Source organism: Stomoxys calcitrans, chromosome 1 (genome assembly GCF_963082655.1).
Source record: "Stomoxys calcitrans chromosome 1, idStoCalc2.1, whole genome shotgun sequence".
Classification (NCBI taxonomy): domain Eukaryota; kingdom Metazoa; phylum Arthropoda; class Insecta; order Diptera; family Muscidae; genus Stomoxys; species Stomoxys calcitrans.
In genome coordinates, this window is record NC_081552.1 from 139483957 (window position 1) to 139503742 (window position 19786).

Here is a 19786-nt window from a genome sequence, read left to right on the forward strand (position 1 = left end):
AGAAATCAAGACCTAAGATCGGTTTATATGGCAGCTATATCAGGTTACGGACCGATTTGAAACATACTTGGCACAGTTGTTGGATATGATAACAGAACACGTTGTGCAAAATTTCATTCCAATCGGATAAGAATTGCGCGCTCTAGAGGCTCATGAAGACCCTCCCCCTTACCCTAATTCTCAGAAACGCCAGATCTCGGAGATGGGTGCTGCCGTTTAAGCGAAATTTTGTGTGCTCTCTTATAGGAACTGGGGGGACGCCCCATCACCAAAACCTACAATATATATGTATATATATATATATATGTATATACATATATATACTAGCTGACCCGGGCCCGCTCCGCTGTGCCTTCTTTTAATTTATATGGATCAGAAGTTTCCTTGGCATATTTATTGTCGACAATTAAAGAATGAATTAACATGCCACGAAAATAGTATATCGCTCGACAAACAGTTTAACAATATTAGTGCCTTTATCTGAGTCCCATATGATCTTTATTGGTCTACAAATTTAAGTTTGGATGTATGGTGTACTCCATTCTTAAAATACTTTATTTCAGCCCGATATTCTCATGATGTCTGCTGTAGGGGTGTTTTCGTAGGTGAGACACTTGAAAACCCTTGACACCCTGAAAAAATATCAGCATCGTGCTCTTCTCTCAAATATCATTTATTTAAACCCCATATTATCATTGGTTTTGGGGAGTTAACAGCATGAGGCGTCCCCCAAACACATGGCCCCAAAATAGGTTATCAAATTTGTTTTCTAATCTCAAATGCCTTTCATTTGAGCCACATATGGGCATGGTCAAAAAATGTTTACCCTTTGGGGGGTGTTTTGGGGATGGGGTGATGCCTTAGATACATGGTCCTACATTTGGATATCAAATTTGTATTCTACTCGTTTATTTGAGCCCCATATTGCGATGGTCAGTAACAAATTGCTGTTTGTGGGGTATTTTGGGAAAGGGGTAGACCTCCAGAAAATTTGTCCCGAAAGTGGGTATCAATTCTTGCTCTACCCCCCAATACCTTTCATTTAAGCTCCATATTGACATGGTCGGTAATTATGCCCGATTTAGGGATTGGGGTGGTCCCCCAAACACTAAGCCCGGAAATATATCAGCAACGTGCTCTATTCTCATATATCTATATATCATTTATTTGAACCCCATATTGACATTGGCCTCAAAATTGAATATCAAATTCGTTTTCTAATCTTATTTAAACTCCTTATTTGACCCTAAAAACTATAAATATTTAGTTCCACTCTCTTTAAGACCCAAATTGTCTTGGTGTGCAAATACGTCCAATGGGGGTTTGTTATTGTGGTGGGACGTCCAGTGGTAGTGGCGTGGCCCCGTAGACACTTTTCCCGAGTATTGATGTCAAATTCGTGCTTTACTCCCAAAGACCTTTATTTGAGCCCCATATTGCTATGGTCGTAAATTTGTCACCTTTGGGGGATGTTTTTGGTGAGAGGCAGCCCCCAAACACTTGGTCCCATATTTTGATATCAGATTCGTATTCTACATTCAAATACCTTTTATTTAAGCCCCATATTCCCATGGTCAGTAAATAAGTCCAGTTTGGAGGTGTTTTGGGAAAGGGGTGGACCCCCAGGAACGTGGTCCCACATATGAATATCAGATTCGTATTCTACTCGAAAATACCTTTCATTTGAGTCCCATATTGCCATGGTCGGTAAATATGTCCGATTTAGGGGTGTTTTGGGGCTTGGGGTGGTCCCCCTAGCACTTGGTCCGACAATTGGATATCAGATACGTTTTCGTGTCCTAAATGCCTTTCATTTGAGTCCCATATTGTCGTGATTGTTCTAAATATATGTTTGGTGGGTTTTTGGGTGGGGCAGTCCCCTAGGTACCCCATCCGTAATTTGGATAACAAATTTTTATTTTTAGGGTACCACCCATCTCCAAAATCTGGTGTTTACGAGTAGAATATAAATTTGATATCCAAATGTGGGGCCAAGTATCTGGGGGCCCACCCCTTCCCCAAAACACCCCCAAACAGGACTTATTTACGAACATAGCAGTATGGGACTCAAATGAGAGGGAGTATAGCTCGAATTTGATATCAATATTCGGGAAAGTGTCTGTGGCGCCACCCCGCCCCCATAACACCGCCAATATAGTTAGTATTTGCTGACCCAACAATAACAGGTATTTTAATGTAGAACACGAATATGATATATAGTTTCAAGTGCAAGTAAATGAGTGGCCGCCCCATCACCAAAACACCCCCAAACCGGTCATGTTTGCCGACTATGGAAAGATGTGTCTCAAATGGAAGTTATTTTAGAGTAGACCACGAATCTGATATCAACATTCAGGACCAACTGTTTAGGAGGACGTCCCACCACCATAACAACCACCAAAAAGGACGTATTTACAATACTTAGCAAGACAATTTGGGTCTTCAAGACAGTAGAGCTCGATATTGATAGCTTTTTGGGGTCCATACATACATATATGCCGACTTTGCAATAAGGGGTTTAAATGAATTTTATACCTAATTTCGAGGCCAACGCTAATATGGGATTCAAATAAATGATATATTGGGCTGCCCAAAAAGTAATTGCGGATTTTTTAAAAGAAAGTAAATCCATTTTTAATAAAACTTAGAATGAACTTTAATCTAATATACTTTTTTTACACTTTTTTTCTAAGGCAAGCTAAAAGTAACAGCTGATAACTGAAAGAAGAAAGAATGCAATTACAGAGTCACAAGCTGTGAAAAAATTTGTCAACCCAATAGATACATGAGAGTAGATCACGATGCTGATATATTTTCAGGGCTTAGTGGCCCAAAACACCTCTAAATCGGGCATATTTAACGACCATGTCAATGAGGGGCCCAAATGAAAGGTATTGCAGGGTAGAGCACGAGATTGATATCCACTTTCGTGTCTACCGCTTTCAAAAAATGGACTACTAACAGCAATTATTTACTGACCATGGCAATATGGGGCTCAAATAAAGGTATTTGGGAGTAGAATACGAATTTCCAAATGTGGGACCATATATTTGGGGCACCGCTCTTTCTTCAAAAACCCCCCAATGGTAAAAATTTGCCGAGCATGCCAATATGAAAGGTATTTGAGCCAAGTGTTTGGGGGACGCCTCATCCTATAAACTCTACTTAATCCAATGGCAATATGGGGTTAATTAAATGGTATTTGAGACAAAAGCACGATGCTGATATTTTTTTCAGGGCTAAGTGTCTAGGGACCACCTCATCCCCGAAAACACTCCTAAATCGAGTATCATGAGAATATGTCCGATTAATGGCATTAAAACCCTCCGAGCGATTTCGTGGTCCAAAAAAGATCATATGAAATTCGGATAAAGGCACTTATATTGTTATACTATTAGTCAAGCGATATGCATATACTATCTTCGTAACATGGTATTTCACTAAAAGCTCTTTAGTTGTTAGTTGTCGAAAATAAATATTCAAAATATAATTTGGTCCACATTAAGTAAAAGGAGGCGCAGCGGAGCGGGCCCCGTTCAGTTAGTATCTAATAAAAATAAACTATGCTTCAGTATGTTTCATATTGTATAGTTGCTTTGTTTAGGTACTCTATATGCGTACGAAATGTACGCAGAACGGTTTTCAAACCGCCGTAGACTGTCGCAGATCTCTCAACGAGATGGCGGAACAGTTGAAAACTCACCTGTTCTAGGTGCCGGCACACAGAGATATCCCAGGGAATTGTAGAGCAGACAATATTGCGATACTAGGAACTAGAAGAGGTCTACCGCTTTGCTGTCGCTAGCTTAATCAGACGTTGCAGTCATTGTGTCCATCATGACAGCACAATATCTGGTCGGAAAACATGCTGACAGACTAAAGGTTGCAAGTAACGGTTTGAGTTTCTTGCAAATTTATCGTAGAAGTTTGTTTCAAAATAAGTATACTTGTCGAAAGTTTCGTCACGAAGAGATGTTCCTTTTACGAGATGAATGGATATCCTAGGGGAGCGAAATTAAAACACATCGAATCCACTCTACTTTGTGCGAAATGCTCAGATCAAAAAACAGATTTGATGAAGTGTTGTTGCCCAATTCTATTGTTAAAGCAGCTAAATTCACTGTTATCGAAATTTATGAATTAAAGAATCATTATTTTGAATTAATTTGATCCATTCCTTAATGCAATTTTAGTGCCACCTACCCTTCGAGCCCTTCCGCATAATGGCCAAGTAACGGCAAGGAAAGGAAGTACAGTCACATTAGAATGCAAGGCATCCGGAAATCCAGTGCCAACTATTTATTGGTTTAAGAAAGACATGTTTTCTGGCCCAACGCATTTATCAGATAGCTCAACATTAATTTTGGAAAATGTTGATAGGCATCATGCAGGAATATATCAATGTTCGGCGGATAATGGAGTAAAGGAAAGAGTGTCCATGGATATTCAATTAACCATTTTGTGTAAGTCATGATTACATACAAATTTCTGCGTAGCTTTTACTGTTCAATATATGTATATCGATTTATTTATTTACAGCACCTCCAGAGATAACTGTAGAGAAATCTTGGGTTCATGCAGCGGAAGGCTACGATGTTGAACTAGTTTGTATAGTTCATGGGGATGTTAATTCAGAGGTTTGTATTTCAATTTTGTCGCACAGTAAGAATTTTCGACTCCACAAATTTTTGTCCATTGAACGATATAAGAAACTACCACCCTAAGGCTGAAACTGTTATAACTCTGCCGGCATCTAGCCCGAAAATCGCACACATTCGATACACAGGGAAAACTTCTTGATTTTCTTTTACTGGTAGAATCTGTACACTCAGGGAAATTTGTTAGCAAAATTTGTTCTTGTAACAGCAGAAAGTGTGCTGAAAATGGGACAGCAGTCATTTTTTGCTGAAACAGTAAATATTTTCTGCTGCTTTCAAATGTGAACAAGTTGAAAAATCTCAAAAATGTCAATGCTAAATTCCATCTCATATATGTAAACTTGTTTCCAATTTTCTACAATTTGCTTATTTTTGAACGAATTTAACAAAATATATACTACTATAATATTTATACTCTTAAACTAAAAATTAACGCCTAAAATTGACAATTTTTTATTATTATTTAGCAAACGTCTCAATTGTTGGCCCCATCACATTATGTATTTTTTTATGGGGGTTTATTTATTTAAACCCCATATTGCCATTGGCTTAAGAGGAGTTTACAGGAAGAGGCATCCCCCAAACACATGGCCCCAAAATAGGTTATCAAATTCGTTTTCTTATCTCAAATATGGTCGAAAAATTTTTTCCCTTTGGGGTGTTTTGGGAAAGGGGTGATGCCCTAAATACATGGTCCTACATTTGGATATCAAATTCGTATTTTACTCCCAAATACCTTTATTTGAGCCCCATATTGCGATGGTCACTTAAAAATTGCTGTTTGTGTGGTATTTTGGGATAGGGGTAGACACCCAGAAAATTTGTCCCGAAAGTGGGTATCAATTCTTGCTCTACCCCCCAATACCTTTCATTTAAGCTCCATATTGACATGGTCGGTAACTATGCCCGATTTAGGGGTGTTTTGGGGAGTGGGATGGGCCCCCAAACATTAAGTCCTGAAAATATATCAGCATCGTGCTCTATTCTCATGTATCTATATATCATTTATTTGAATCCCATATTGCCGTTGGCCTCGAAATTAGATGTAAAATTCGTTTTCTAATCTCAAATACCTTTCATTTAAACCCCTTATTGCAAAGTCTGCATATATATATGTATGGGCCCCAAAAAGCTATCAATATCGAACTCCACTGTCTTGAAGACCCAAATTGTCTTGGTAAGCATATACGTCCTATTTGGGGGTTGTTATGGTGGTGGGACGTCTCCTAGACAGTTGGTCACGAATGTTGATATCACATTTGTGGTCTACTCTCAAATACCTTTCATTCAAGCCCCATATTTCCACAGTCGGCAAACATGACCCGTTTGGGGATGTGTTGGGGGATAGGGCGGCCACTTATTGACTTGGCCTTTAAAGTATATATCATATTCGTGTTCTACTTTAAAATACCTCTTATTTTATCCCCATATTGATTGATATGGTCATAAATTTGAACTCTTTGGGGATGTTTTTAGGGAGGGACGGCCTCCCAAATACTTGGTCCCACATTTGAATATCAGAATCGTGTTCTACGCTCAAATAGCTTTTATTCAATCCCCATATTGCCATGGTCAGTAAATAAGTCCTCTTTGGGGGGTGTTTTGGGGAAGGGGTGGGCCCCCAGAAACTTGGTGCGACATTTGGATATCAAATTCGTATTCTTCTCGTAAATACCTTTCATTTAAGTCCCATATTGCCATAGTGGGTAAATATGTCCGATTTAGGGGTGTTTCGGGGGTTGGAGTGGTGCCCCAAACACTTGGTCCGAAAATTAGATATCAGATACGTTTTCTAATCTTAAATACCTTGCATTTGAGTCCTATATATATGTTATTTGTCTATATATAAGTATGTTTTGTAGGTTTTGGTGGTGGGGCGTCCCCCCACGTACCCAATCCAAAATTTGGATACCAATTTTTTTAGGTTACTATAAGAGAGCAAATTAAATCGCACCACCTATCTCCGAGATCAAGCGTTTCTGAAAATTAGTTCAATATATATAAAATTAAATTTGTGTTTGTTTGTCGGTTTGTTTTTTGTTCCATAAAGACTCAAAAACGGCTGAACCGATTACCTTGAAATTTTTACAGATTGTGTGGGGTCGTCTGGAAGGAAACATAGACTGTAAAATTTTTTGATATCGGAAGGGGGCGGACCCTCCCCCTTACCCTAAAAGTACAACCCAAAATAAAAGTGGACCGATCGGGACAATATGGGACTCAAATGAAAGGTATTCTGGAGTAGAGTACGAATTTCATATTAACAAGTATAGGCGTGCTAAGTTCGGCCGGGCCGAATCTTATATACCCTCCACCATGGAGCGCATTTGTCGAGTTCTTTTCCCGGCATATCTTCTTAGGCAAAAAATGATGTAAGAATAGATTTGCTCTGCTATTAGAGCGATATCAAGATATGATCCGATTTAGACCACAATTAAATTATATGTTGGAGACCTGTGCAAAATGTCAGCCAATTCGAATAAGAATTGCGCCCTTTGGGGGCTCAAGAAGTAAAATAGAGAGATCGATTTATATGGGAGCTGTATCGGGCTATAGACCGATTCAGACCATAATAAACACGTATGTTGATGGTCATGAGAGGATCCGTCGTACAAAATTTCAGGCAAATCGGATAATAATTGCGACCTCTAGAGGCTCAAAAAGTCAAGATCCCAGATCGGTTTATATGGCAGCTATATCAGGTTATTAACCGATTTGAACCATACTTTGCACAGTTGTTGGATATCATAACAAAACACGTCGTGCAAAATTTCATTCCAATCGGATAAGAATTGCGCTCTCTAGAGGCTCAAGAAGTCAAGACCCAAGATCGGTTTATATGGCAGCTATACCAGTTGATAGAAGTGATACTAAAACACTATGTGCAAAATTTCAGTCAAATCGGATGAGAATTGCGCCCTCTAGAGGCTCAAGAAGTCAAGACCCAAGATCGGTTTATATGGCAGCTATATCAAAACATGGACCGATATGGCCCATTTACAATATCAACCGACCTACACTAATAAGAAGTATTTGTGCAAAATTTCAACAGACAGACGGACGGACGGACAGACGGACGGTCATGGCTAGATCGACATAAAATGTCGCGACGATCAAGAATATATATACTTTATGGGGTCTCAGACGAATATTTCGAGTAGTTACAAACAGAATGACGAAATTAGTATACCCTCCATCCTATGGTGGAGGGTATAAAAATTGGGTCCAAGTAACTGGGAGCAGTCCCATGCCCAAAACCACCTAAAATAGGTTTTTTGGACAATCATGACAATATGGTACTGAAATGAAAGTTATTTGGGAATAGATTGCGAATTTGGTCAGGAAGGAGAAAAAGGCTTTATAATTTGTTGATTTCGGAAGGGGACGGACCCTCCCCCGTTACCCAAAAACTCCACTCAAAATCAAAAGTGGACCGATCGGGACAATATGGGTATCAAAAGAAGGGTTTTGGAAAATAGAATACGTATATGGTATTAAAAAATTTAAGTCTAAGTAAAATATGGGCCTTAAATGAAAGGTATTCTGGAGTAAGAATCTGGCATACAAAATCAGATCAAAATTCTGATTAAGATATCAGATGGGGGCGCTCCCTCCCCCCTACCCCAAAAACGCCATCCAAAACCGGACCGATAGGCACAATATGGGTATCAAATGAAAGGTGTTGGCCATTTACAATCCCAACCGACCTACACTAATAAGAAGTGCTTGTGCAAAATTTCAAGCGGATAGCTTTACTCCTTCGGAAGTTAACGCGCTTTCGACAGTCAGACGCACGGACAGACGGATGAACATGGCTAGATCGACTTAAAATGTCATGACGATCAAGAATATATATACTGTATGGGAATACAGTATATATACGAATATTTTGAGGAGTTGCGAACAGAATGACGAAATTAGTATACCCCCATCCTGTGGTGGAGGGTATAAAAATAACTTTGTCAATATAAATGCTCTAAATTATGAATATATGAAATTTCATCCAAATTGGACAAGGGAATCGAGGGTGGTTACAATTTCTCCCTCCTATAGGTGTGGGTGCCTTGACACCTGTAGTCGAGAGTAATGCTTCAAGCGCACAACTAGTCGTCAGACTAATTAATGAGGAAGGGACGGATAAACCAGAGTGATGCACAGTTCGTCCCCAGCCTTTAAGTGAAGGTGGTGTTTTCGACTCGGATTCAGACAGCGAAAGTGTCAATGAAACAGTCATCGCAGCCGAATCGAGAGATGAGGACAGCTGGATGACGGCAGAAGTGAGCGTTGGCTTTGCTAAGCTCACAAGCAGACCGAGAAAGCGATCCGGCGCATGACGAAGAAGACAGAGGAGTGCGTATTGGCAGCGCAATCAGGCGAACGCGCAGAAGGGGATAGAACTGACATTCCAGCCACTTCTACGGAAGCTGGAAAGAGAATCAAATCTCCCGGAGAGCATAGCATTGCCAAGACACTGAAGAAGAAAAAGACCTCCCCGCTTTCAAGTACTCTGGTAAAAAACTAAGCCAGCCGTCCCGCAATGGAGACTCCAGACAGTGTCCTGCGGAGGTATACAAAGTCGGAACAGGAACGAAGGAAGCGCGGACGGCCCCTGAGTCCTTATGGATTATTGTGGCTTCCAAAAGAAGGCCACCGCCATCACAGAAGGGGGATATGATCGCTTAGAATGGTAAGAAGCCGCCCTCTTACGCCAGAGTGGCACAGAAGCACAACAGAGATGTGCTGACTAAGCAGTCGAACATGTGTGGAACTCTGTAGAGCGTCCACCCATAGAAATGATGAGCTCCGAGTATAGAGGGAACATATTTACGCTGCGTTTTGTGTCAGCGGAATCTATTGATACCGTCAAACAGCTCGTCAGAGGTATTCACGCTCCCAGGGAGGGCGCAAAGCTCGAGAAAGATGGCGACGGTCATAAAGCCGATGGTTTTCATCAAGGGATCGAGCAGTAAATTTGCGATGAAACCCATGTAGGGCAAGCAAAGCCAAGGTTTGGTCGCAGAGACGACCCATCACCGACCTCAAGATTCGGAAGACTAGGATAAATAAAGATCCTAATATTGAAACATTAAGCAGAGCAGCGAAAGGAGTCTCAATGCAGCCTAACGAACAGGGAATCGACGATGGTACCATCACCTACTCCCAAGAAGCCAATTTACATAAGATTTGGAAGACTACGATAGGCAAAGATCCTAGTATTGAAACACTACTGCCTGGTGTTTCAGAGAATGGAAACTCAATGCAGCCTAACGAACAGGGACCCGACGATGGAACCATTAACGATTTTATAAAGATTCGGAAGACTAGGATAGGTAAATAACCTAATACGATGTCATCAGGCAGTGCAGTAACAGGGAAGTCAATGCAGTCTAAAGAACAGAGAGCAGACGATGAGATCATCACCTACTCCCAAGAAGCCCATCTAATGGAGGATCAATGATTGAGGAAGCTTGATTGGAAGCTTTTCTGCGTACAGGTCAGTAGCGTTAATGACCCCGCCAAGATAAAAAAGTTTTATTCAAAAACCCATGTCCAAATTGAAACATTAGTATCCGACGTGAGAGTGAGAGCAGAGACAACGGAGGACATGTTGAGGCTTTTGATGAAAACGCATTTTCCACAGGATACGACAGGACTCACGGAGACATCGGAACTTGGAATAATGAGGTTGATCGAAGGTTTATCATAACGGAATTTATGGTCAAGGAAGGTTTGAGGACCTTCAAACCAATTAAGTCAAACCATTAAGACCTGATGGAATATTTCCAGCGTTACTACAGAAGGACGTAGACTATCTGGCGTCCCATCTGGCCACTATTTTCACAGCGTGTCTTAAACTTGCATATACTCCGAAAGTCTGGCAGGGACAAGGGTGGTGTTTATAACCAAGCCCGGCAGGGCAAGTTATGCAACACCAAAGGCCTACAGGCCTATAAGCCTTACGTCCTTTCTACTCAAAACCATGGTACATATTGATATGCGATATGCATTGACATCGAGGGGCGATATGCATTGACATCGAGGGGGCGATATGCATTGACATCGAGGGGGCCTTTAATAATGTGCTGACCGACACACTAATCTAATCCTTAGATCAGTACCGGGTGGACCCGGGCCTTAGAGACTGGATAACCCATATACTAAGCAACATGTGGATAAATTGTGTGTCCCATGGCATAAATATAATGGAGAAAGTGGCTCAAGGCAAGCTGAAGGGACGCATATTATCGTCACTCCTATGGGTGACCACTATTAATGACCTATTGTGGATGCTGACTGAGGATTGATTTGAACCCGTCTGCTACGCAGACGATGTTATAATACTTCTTAGGGGTTGGGACCCGAACCAGCTGTGACTGGGCTAGACCCATTGACCTCAATGTTAACCCAGAGAAGACTGAATTTGCATGTTCACGAGGGAGACGAAGTTGGGCCAATGTAACGCACCACGTTCCCTTAACGAAACGATATCAAATACTTAGGTGTGATCTTGGACAGGAAACTGAATTCGTAGTGCCACATTCAGGAGCGTACTGAGAAGACTCACAGATGTTGGGCGTAATGTAGACGGGCCGTAGACTCGAAATGGGTCATGAATCCGAGGATAGTCCACTGGCTCAATAGGAGCGTCATAAGACCAATACTTATTTACGCCTCAGTAGTTTGGTGGACTGCTATGGAGAAAAAGTGCAACATTAGGACCATACAACAGGTTTAGAGAACATGTTTCTTCTCATAGGCAGAGCGATGAGGACCACGCCCACTAGGGCACTGGAGACATACAGATTAAGTATGAGGCAGCAACTACGGCTATGAGACTTAAGGCGATGGGAGAATGGATTGAGGATGGGAGCAGCTCATACCATTGCGGTATAATCGAGGCGACGATAGGAAACCTGGAAGGAAGGAAAGGGGTTTCCGATCGGATACTTCAGATGAACCTTGAGGTCAAGTGCGAGGCACCGCTGCCAGCGACACACTTTTTGATTGACGGAACCATAGTATTGACATCTGGACGATCAGGTTACACGGATGGATCAAAGCTAGAGTACAGAATGGGCCTGGAGGTCTACATGGAGAACCCAAGAATTGAGATCTGTTTTAGTCAGCCTGACCATAATACGGTCCTACAGGTGGAGATCCGGGCGATCACGGAATGCGGGAGGTGGTGTGGCGCTAACGCGAGGACGTCGAGTGTGAACAGTTTTATGGACAATAGAACTGCCATAAGCGCTATAACATCCAGGATGGTAAGGTCATGAACAGTCTTGCAGTGTAATAAGGAGATAAACGACAAATGCGATCCATGGTGGAGGGAATATAAGATTCGTCCCGACCGAACTTACCACACTTTTACTTGTTTTAATATAAAAACACAAAGCATTTTTTCCAATAGGTAAAATATCAATGAAAGTTTTTCTAACGGTAAAATTTGAGCGAAATATAGACAACACATAGCCCAGCCTCCAAAATTAAACGAATTTTTAAGAATTTTTTAAAGATAAAATCTCAAGGACATCGTAACTTCAATTACATTTTTTCTGAAGGCAAAATTTTATCATTTTTCGATATATGTTGTTTTCTAAAATTTTTGTTTTTTCTAAAGAGAAAACATCAATTAAAATTTTTTAATGGAAACAAATCAGTGAAAAATACTCTAATGATATTCACTAGAGCGACTCACATCGAAACTATCGAATTAGGATCAGACCACCTCCCCAAAATTCTCACAATCGACCGCCCGACTTCTTTACCTCCGAGCGCAGGACGTTTATCAAGAAGGCCGATTGGATCGGCTTCAGAGTGTACACCAATCGCCGCTAAGTAAAGAACAACACCCCATCAAATTTGCGAGTTGCCGAGTGGAAATTCCGAGACATCATTAACGCTCGCTTTATACCAGCCGGTCGAATATTCCAAGTGCGGCCCGATTTCCTGGCGTAGGCAGTAGTACTCGCAGAATAGCGTAATGGGATTCGTTGCGCGGACCCCGCTAACCCCAGAAACGGGGGGCTGAATGTGGAAATTAACACTATAGTCAATGAACATAAGCAGAATTTGTGGCTGGAACAATGAAACTTAGGTAGCGGTTTAGGCAAGCTGTGGTCTACTGTTATGCCACTCTCGAACACCGATAGACGGGACGAAAGGACCTCAGTCACTTTTGTCAACGTAATCGTGAATGATCCGAAGAGGTGCGCCAGGTTGTTCAACCGGCAATTTATTGTGCATTCCGAGAGTGGCACGGCTAGGAGGAGAGGCATACGTCGTATCTGTGGTCTTCGAGCCGAAGAACAGCCATTACAATTTAACTCGTACGAAGTTACGAATGCCATCCGTGGCGCCAAATCATCCAAGGCGTTGGGCCCTGACAGAATTTCTACACTGATGCTGTAGAATATGGATTTACCTGGAGTTGAGTACCTAACGACCGTCCTCAACCTGCCTTTGAACACTCTTGTAGTATCAGATGTCTGGAAGATGGGCAGAGTGATCCCGCTACTGAAGCCTGGAAAGCACCCGAATAAAGGGGAGTCGCACAGACCGATTTCCCTACTCCCACCAGTAGCCAATACGCTTGAGGCACTACTCTTCCCGAGCTTCGTTGGAGAATTTCCATTCGCCGAGCATCAGCATGTATTTCGAAGACTGCATAGCACAACAACTGCTCTACATACCATCACCGCACACATTTGCCGTGGCTTCAATTAGCCCAGGCCATCTGAAAGGACGGTCCTCGTGGCACTGAACCTATCGAAGGCCTTCAACACAGTCAGCTATGCCAAACTATTTGAAGACATCGCCTACGCGACCCTCCAGCCAGGCCTGAAACGCTGGGTCGCAAATTATCTGTGTGGTCTCCAGTCATTTTTGGAATTTAGGGATACGAAATGGAAACATCGTAGAGTGAAACATGGAGTTTCCTGTTTCTGATATCTCCAGGACTGTTAAACACCTAACTATTCTCCATTCCACCCGCTGCAGACGGTATAGAGATCGTATCATATGCGGACGATTGTAGGATCATGGCATCAGGTGCCCATTGATTAAACGTCTACAACGAACTTGCAAGAAACCTGAAGATATCTGCCACTAAATCTCCAGCCACATTGTTCACTACATACACGCGTGAGGTGCATAGGAAGAAGAAAGTGATGATCTACGGAGTGACAATTCCGACCATCAAGTGTCCCAAAATACTTGACAGCTCTTACAAATTCTCCCAACATGCTACAGCAATTTGCGATAAAGTCAAAAGTAGAAAGAAGGTCCTCAAGAATTTAATAAAAATTGGCAGGTGGTTTCAGATGGGTAATACAACATTCCATGCCGAATTGGGGTTAGAAAGTGACTCAACTCTGGCTGTCTCGCAGACCTGCACAAGTCTGAAGGGGTTGTATCCTACGGATTCAACAAGTGGAAACTGAAGGCCTATAGAAGCGGTGGGGTTGGGGAATCAGGAGACGACTCAGCTGTTGTTGCTGAACACTTGCCTGAGGAACTATCAGCCGCATCGCTAAAGTCTGGCGGATTGCAGGAGACTGAAAATCCCCCTGTGTCAATCGAGACAGGAGGAGAAGGCATCGAATCGGAACCCGACAAGCCCTGTGTGGGTGTGTCATCTAGTTGGACTGGGCTCAAGGTGTGCGCCAGTGGGGAAGCACGGAACTCAAATAGTACTTCGACAGCAGCAGCTAGTGAAGCTTCTAAAGAGGAATTGTCCACACCGAAAGTTTTCAGTGTCCTGAGGAAAAGTGGTTCCACTGCTTCTCACCTGTCCCTGGATGCGTACGGAAGCTCATCATGACAAGATCTAACGAATCTTGTTAGGATGAACTCCTGGCAGAATCAGAAGACGAGGCATACGCAACAGTGGTGAAAGGAGACGACTCAGCAGTTGTTGCTGAAACCTTGAATGAGGAACTATCGACCACTTCGCTAAAGTCTGGTGGATTGCAGGAGACTGAAAATCCCCCTGCCACAATCAAGACAGGAGGGGATGGTATCGAATCGGGACCCGACAAGCCCTGTGTGGGTGGGTCATCTAGTTGGACTGGGCTCAAGGTGTGCGCCAGTGGGGATGCAATGAACTCAAAAAGTACTTCGAAAGCAGCAGCTAGTGAAGCATCAATAGAGCAATTTGATTGCTGCGACCACTGCCGTGAGGTTAGGGAAGCTTTCACTTTGGACATGATTCGGTGTTATCCGATGTTCCAGGCAGTGGGGATTACAGCCCGCCTAAGCTGCATTTTTAATAAGAAGTACTGTACCACTATTCCTGATAGAACCGATTGGAACTACGATATCCCTGGTAATAGAAGTTACATAGACATCTATACGGATGGCTCCAAACTAAACGACCAGGTGGGCTTTGGAGTGTACGCTAAAAATCTAGAAGTAGTCATATCGAAAAGGTTACCCGACCACTGCACTGTGTATCAAGCGGAGATTCTTGCAATTAGGGAAGTGGTGGAATGGCTATGATATAATGTCATAACGACTATAGGCATAAATATCTTCTCAGACAACCAGGCAGCCATTAAATCCATAGAGAACATATTTCTGAACATAAAAACCGCCCTCGACAGTCGTATATTCAGGGGCGATCTTGAGTGACTAGGAAATACCTTACACATTCCAGGGAAACTGGAATCTGTTTTTTTTCGGGATCAGACCCGAAGGGTATTGAATTATAAATAGTTACAAAGAGGGGGCTGTGAGCATTCCAAAACTATGTGGCCTTATCTAAACGTGAAGTGAAACTGTGAGGACGTCGAAGAGGAAAAAACTATAGAACACCTTCTGTGTGTGTGTTCCGCAGTCAGAAAGGGTTCCACTTTAGGTTCTCATTTCAATGAGAACCTGTCCGATTTAGCTGATGGGAACATTCGCAAGTTATTGGGCTTTTTAAAGCGATCTGGATTGTTCAAAGGTAGAAACTAGGATGCATCTTCCTTCTTCTGTTCCTGTGGTATCACAATGGACGAAAACGTCTAAGTGCGTCAAATGGCAGACTGCCACTTAAACCTAACCTACTTGTTGTTAATTTACTTGTGCTTTGTTAAGGGAGCTAGATCAACTCAAAATAATCATCTTATTCGATTGGCCAGGTCTTTCTATATATTAACCCCTGAAAGCCTAGTGCTGACCTTGAGTTTTCGTCCGAACAACTGTCAAAAGGAACTATAAAAAAATATTGCGAAATGATTACGAAATTTGTTCAAATAAGTTGTTCTAAGTTCTTTTTACGAAATGATTTCAACATGTTGCTTTGTCAAATTTCGTTGATTTTAAATGTACATGTATGTATATAAATTCCAGCGAGCAATAACAATCAGCTGCTTAAAAATCTGTTAGTTTCAAATGTTGTCTTTTTAATTTGTTTTGTTATTGTGTAGAGATAACATGAATAATGAAAGGCACTGCACCCGTCCAAAATTCTATGTGACTCCATAAACTCTATGAATTCAACAAAAATCCCTGCTCCAGTGCCCCCATTCAACTTGGATCCATCCATGCAAATAGAGGGACCGGAGAAACTCGGGACACTCCCAGCCAAAAGCTCCTTGTCCGGCAAGACAAATTTTAAGTCGCCATCGAAGAAAGATCCAAAGCCACGTAATCGTTCCACTCCAGGGCCTTTCGCAGAACAACCGAATGCCCGAAATCGGAAGAACGTCATGTCCCTGACACCCTCAGTTAGAAGGCAGACCTCAACGCCACGACCTCTACATAAAAGTGCAAAGGCAATGGCCCATAGATAAGGATCAGCCAAACCAAAGAAGTGTGCATCCACTGGCTCTAAAGGCTCTAGCGACGAACTATGTGAAGTCGAGCCTGGCTAGAAGATGTAAAGAGCTTCTTTGAACCATAGGAAGGGCTGTCAGTCTCAGGACTGCGGAGTCGAAGTTAGCGTTTAGCAGTTGAGCATGCTTGCCCTGACTTCCATTCGACTTCGGCCTGAGGTCGGAGAAAAAAAAAGATAGATGCTGGGTTTCGTGTGTTCGCAGGTCGCAGGTCATAAAGAGCTTCTTTGAACCATAGGAAGGGCTGTCAGTCTCAGGACTGCGGAGTCGGAGTTAGCGTTTAGCAGTTGAGCATGCTTGCCCTGACTTCCATTCGACTTCGGCCCGAGGTCGGAGAAAAAAAAAGATAGATGCTGGGTTTCGTGTGGTCGCAGGTCGCAGGTCACAATCACAACACACATCCATCCATCCACAACACACACATGGCATTAATCCTAGCTCTGTAAGAGTTAAGGCAGCTGTATCTGCCATAAAGCAATTGAACCAGAAATGCTCTGGTTTTCCTTTGAACTTTTTCACATAAAAATATGCAAGTTTTCAGAAAAATTTGTTTTAATATGACAGACATGTGGTACCAATGATGTCAACATGCAACTGTTTACTACCAAAACAACGCTTTGCATGCCAAATAAAAAAGTTTAATTACAACTTAACAAATTAGAAACATAATTGGAAATTGATTTCAAAAAAATTTTATTGATGATTATCAACATTTTCTGTAGAATCGAAGGCTTTAATGGCCTCAGATTTTAAAATCGGGAGATCGGTCTATATTAATACTATACATATATATATGGTATTATTTCATGAGATCACAAAGCCGGTTTTATATAAAAAATATTAAATTAATAGAAACTTTTACCAATATTTTCGATTGCGAAAAAAATCTACAAAATAATAAATACCCAATTTTTGGGTAAATATGGATAAATACCCGGGTATTAAGCCAAGATAACCGGTATATAACTTTCGCGCAATGGCGGTCGCAATTTACCCGATGTCATTTTCAAGACTGCATATTCTCATTTAAAACAAGTAAAAGCGTGCTAAGTTCGGCCGGGCCGAATCTTATATACCCTCCACCATCGATCGCATTTGTCGAGTTCTTTTCCCGGCATCTCTTCTTAGGCAAAAAAGGATATAAGAAAAGAGTTGCTCTGCTATTAAAACGATATCAAGATATGGTCCGGTTCGGACCACAATTAAATTATATGTTGGAGACCTGTGTAAAATTTCAGCCAATTCGTATAAGAATTGCGCCCATTGGGGCTCACGAAGTAAAATAGAGAGAACGATTTATATGGGATCTGTATCAGGCTATAGACCGATTCAGACCATAATAAACACGTTTGTTGATGGTCATGAGAGAATCCGTCGTACAAAATTTCGGGCAATTCGGATAATAAATGCGACTTCTAGAGGCTCAAGAAGTCAAGATCTTAGATCGGTTTATATGACAGCTATATCAGGTTATGAACCGATTTGAACCTTATTTGACACAGTTGTTGAAAGTAAAAATAAAATACGTCATGCAAAATTTCAGCCAAATCGGATAGGAATTGCGCCCTCTAGAAGCTCAAGAAGTCAAATCCCCAGATCTGTTTATATCACAGCTATATCAGGTTAAGGGCCGATTTCAACCATACTTGGCACAGTTGTTGGATATCATAACGAAATACTTCGTGCAAAAATTCATTCAAATCGGATAAGAATTGTGCCCTCTAGAGGCTCAAGAAGTCAAGACCCAAGATCGGTTTATATGGCAGCTATATCAGGTTATGGACCGATTTAAACCATACTTGGCATAGTTATTGGGTATCATAACAAAAGACGTCGTGCGAAATTCCATTCCATTCGGATAAGAATTGCGCCCCCTAGAGGCTCAAGAAGTCAAGACCCAAGATCGGTTTATATGGCAGCTATATCAGGTTATGGACCGATTTGAACCATACTTGGCACAGTTGTTGGATGTAATAACAAAACACGTCGTGCAAAATTTCATTCTGATCGGATAAGAATTGCGCACGCTAGAGGCTCAAGAAGTCAAGACCCAAGATCGGTTTATATGGCAGCTATATCAGGTTATGGACCGATTTGAACTATGCTTGGCACAGTTATTGGATATCATAGCAAAACATGTCGTGCAAAATTTCATTCCAATCGGATAAGAATTGCCCACTCTAGAGGCTCAAGAAGTCAAGACCCAAGATCGGTTTATATGGCAGCTATATCAAAACATGGACCGATATGGCCCATTTACAATACCAACCGACCTACACTAATAAGAAGTATTTTTGCAAAATTTCTAGCGACTAGCTTTACTCCTTCGGAAGTTAGCGTGCTTTCGACAGACAGACGGACGGACGGACGGACAGACGGACGGACATGGCTAGATCGACATAAAATGTCACGACGATCAAGAATATATATACTTTATGGGGTCTCAACGAATATTTCGAGAATGACGAAATTAGTATACCCCCCATCTTATGGTGGAGGGTATAAAAAGAACTAAACAATAGCGGGAGTACTAAAAATGGATTTCTTTTGAGAGCGACAAATAAAGTACACTCTGAGAAAATTGTTCAAAAACAGCAAAAATTTTTACTGTAACTGCAATTATATATATATATATATATATATATATATATATATATATATATATATATATATATATATATATATATATATATATATATATCTTATATACAAATCTGTTTGTGTTTGTTTGTTTCTATGCTTGTTACAGCTGAACCGATTTTCTTTAATGACCCCGTGGTGAAAATATAAATTTTTAGAAACGCCACATCTCGGAGATGGGTGGTGCGATTTAAGCGAAATTTTGTGTCCTATCATATAGTACCCTAAAAATAAACATATATTTAGAACAATTACGATGATATGGGACTCAAATGAAAGGTATTTAGGACACGAAAACGTATCTGATATCCAATTATCGGACCAAGTGCTAGGGGGACCACCACAAGCCCCAAAACACCCCTAAATCGGACATATTTACCTACCATGGCAATATGGTACTCAAATGAAAGATATTTGCGAGTAAAATACGAATCTGATATCCAAATGTGGGACCACGTTTCTGGGGGGTCCACCCATTTCCAAAAACACCCCCCAAACAGGACTTATTTCCTGACCATGGGAATATGGGGCTTAAATGAAAGGTATTTGCGAGTAGAATACGAATCTGATATCAAAATATGGGACCAAGTGTTTGGGGGGCCGCCTCTCACAAAAACATCGCCCAAAGGTGACAAAATTACGACCATAGCAATATGGGGCTCA

At 41.6% G+C, this 19786-nt stretch overlaps 1 protein-coding gene across 2 annotated transcripts in view; it reads left to right on the forward strand.

Moving 5' to 3' along the window:
• The window catches only part of LOC106093197 (limbic system-associated membrane protein), a 101361-nt gene that overhangs the window by 56320 nt on the left and 25255 nt on the right, over positions 1 to 19786 (forward strand). For both annotated transcript variants that reach the window (XM_013260213.2, XM_059360857.1), the window contains exons 4-5: positions 4194 to 4463; positions 4540 to 4637. In XM_013260213.2, the coding sequence (XP_013115667.1) occupies positions 4194 to 4463; positions 4540 to 4637 (368 nt within the window). The remainder of the gene's footprint in view (positions 1 to 4193; positions 4464 to 4539; positions 4638 to 19786) is intronic.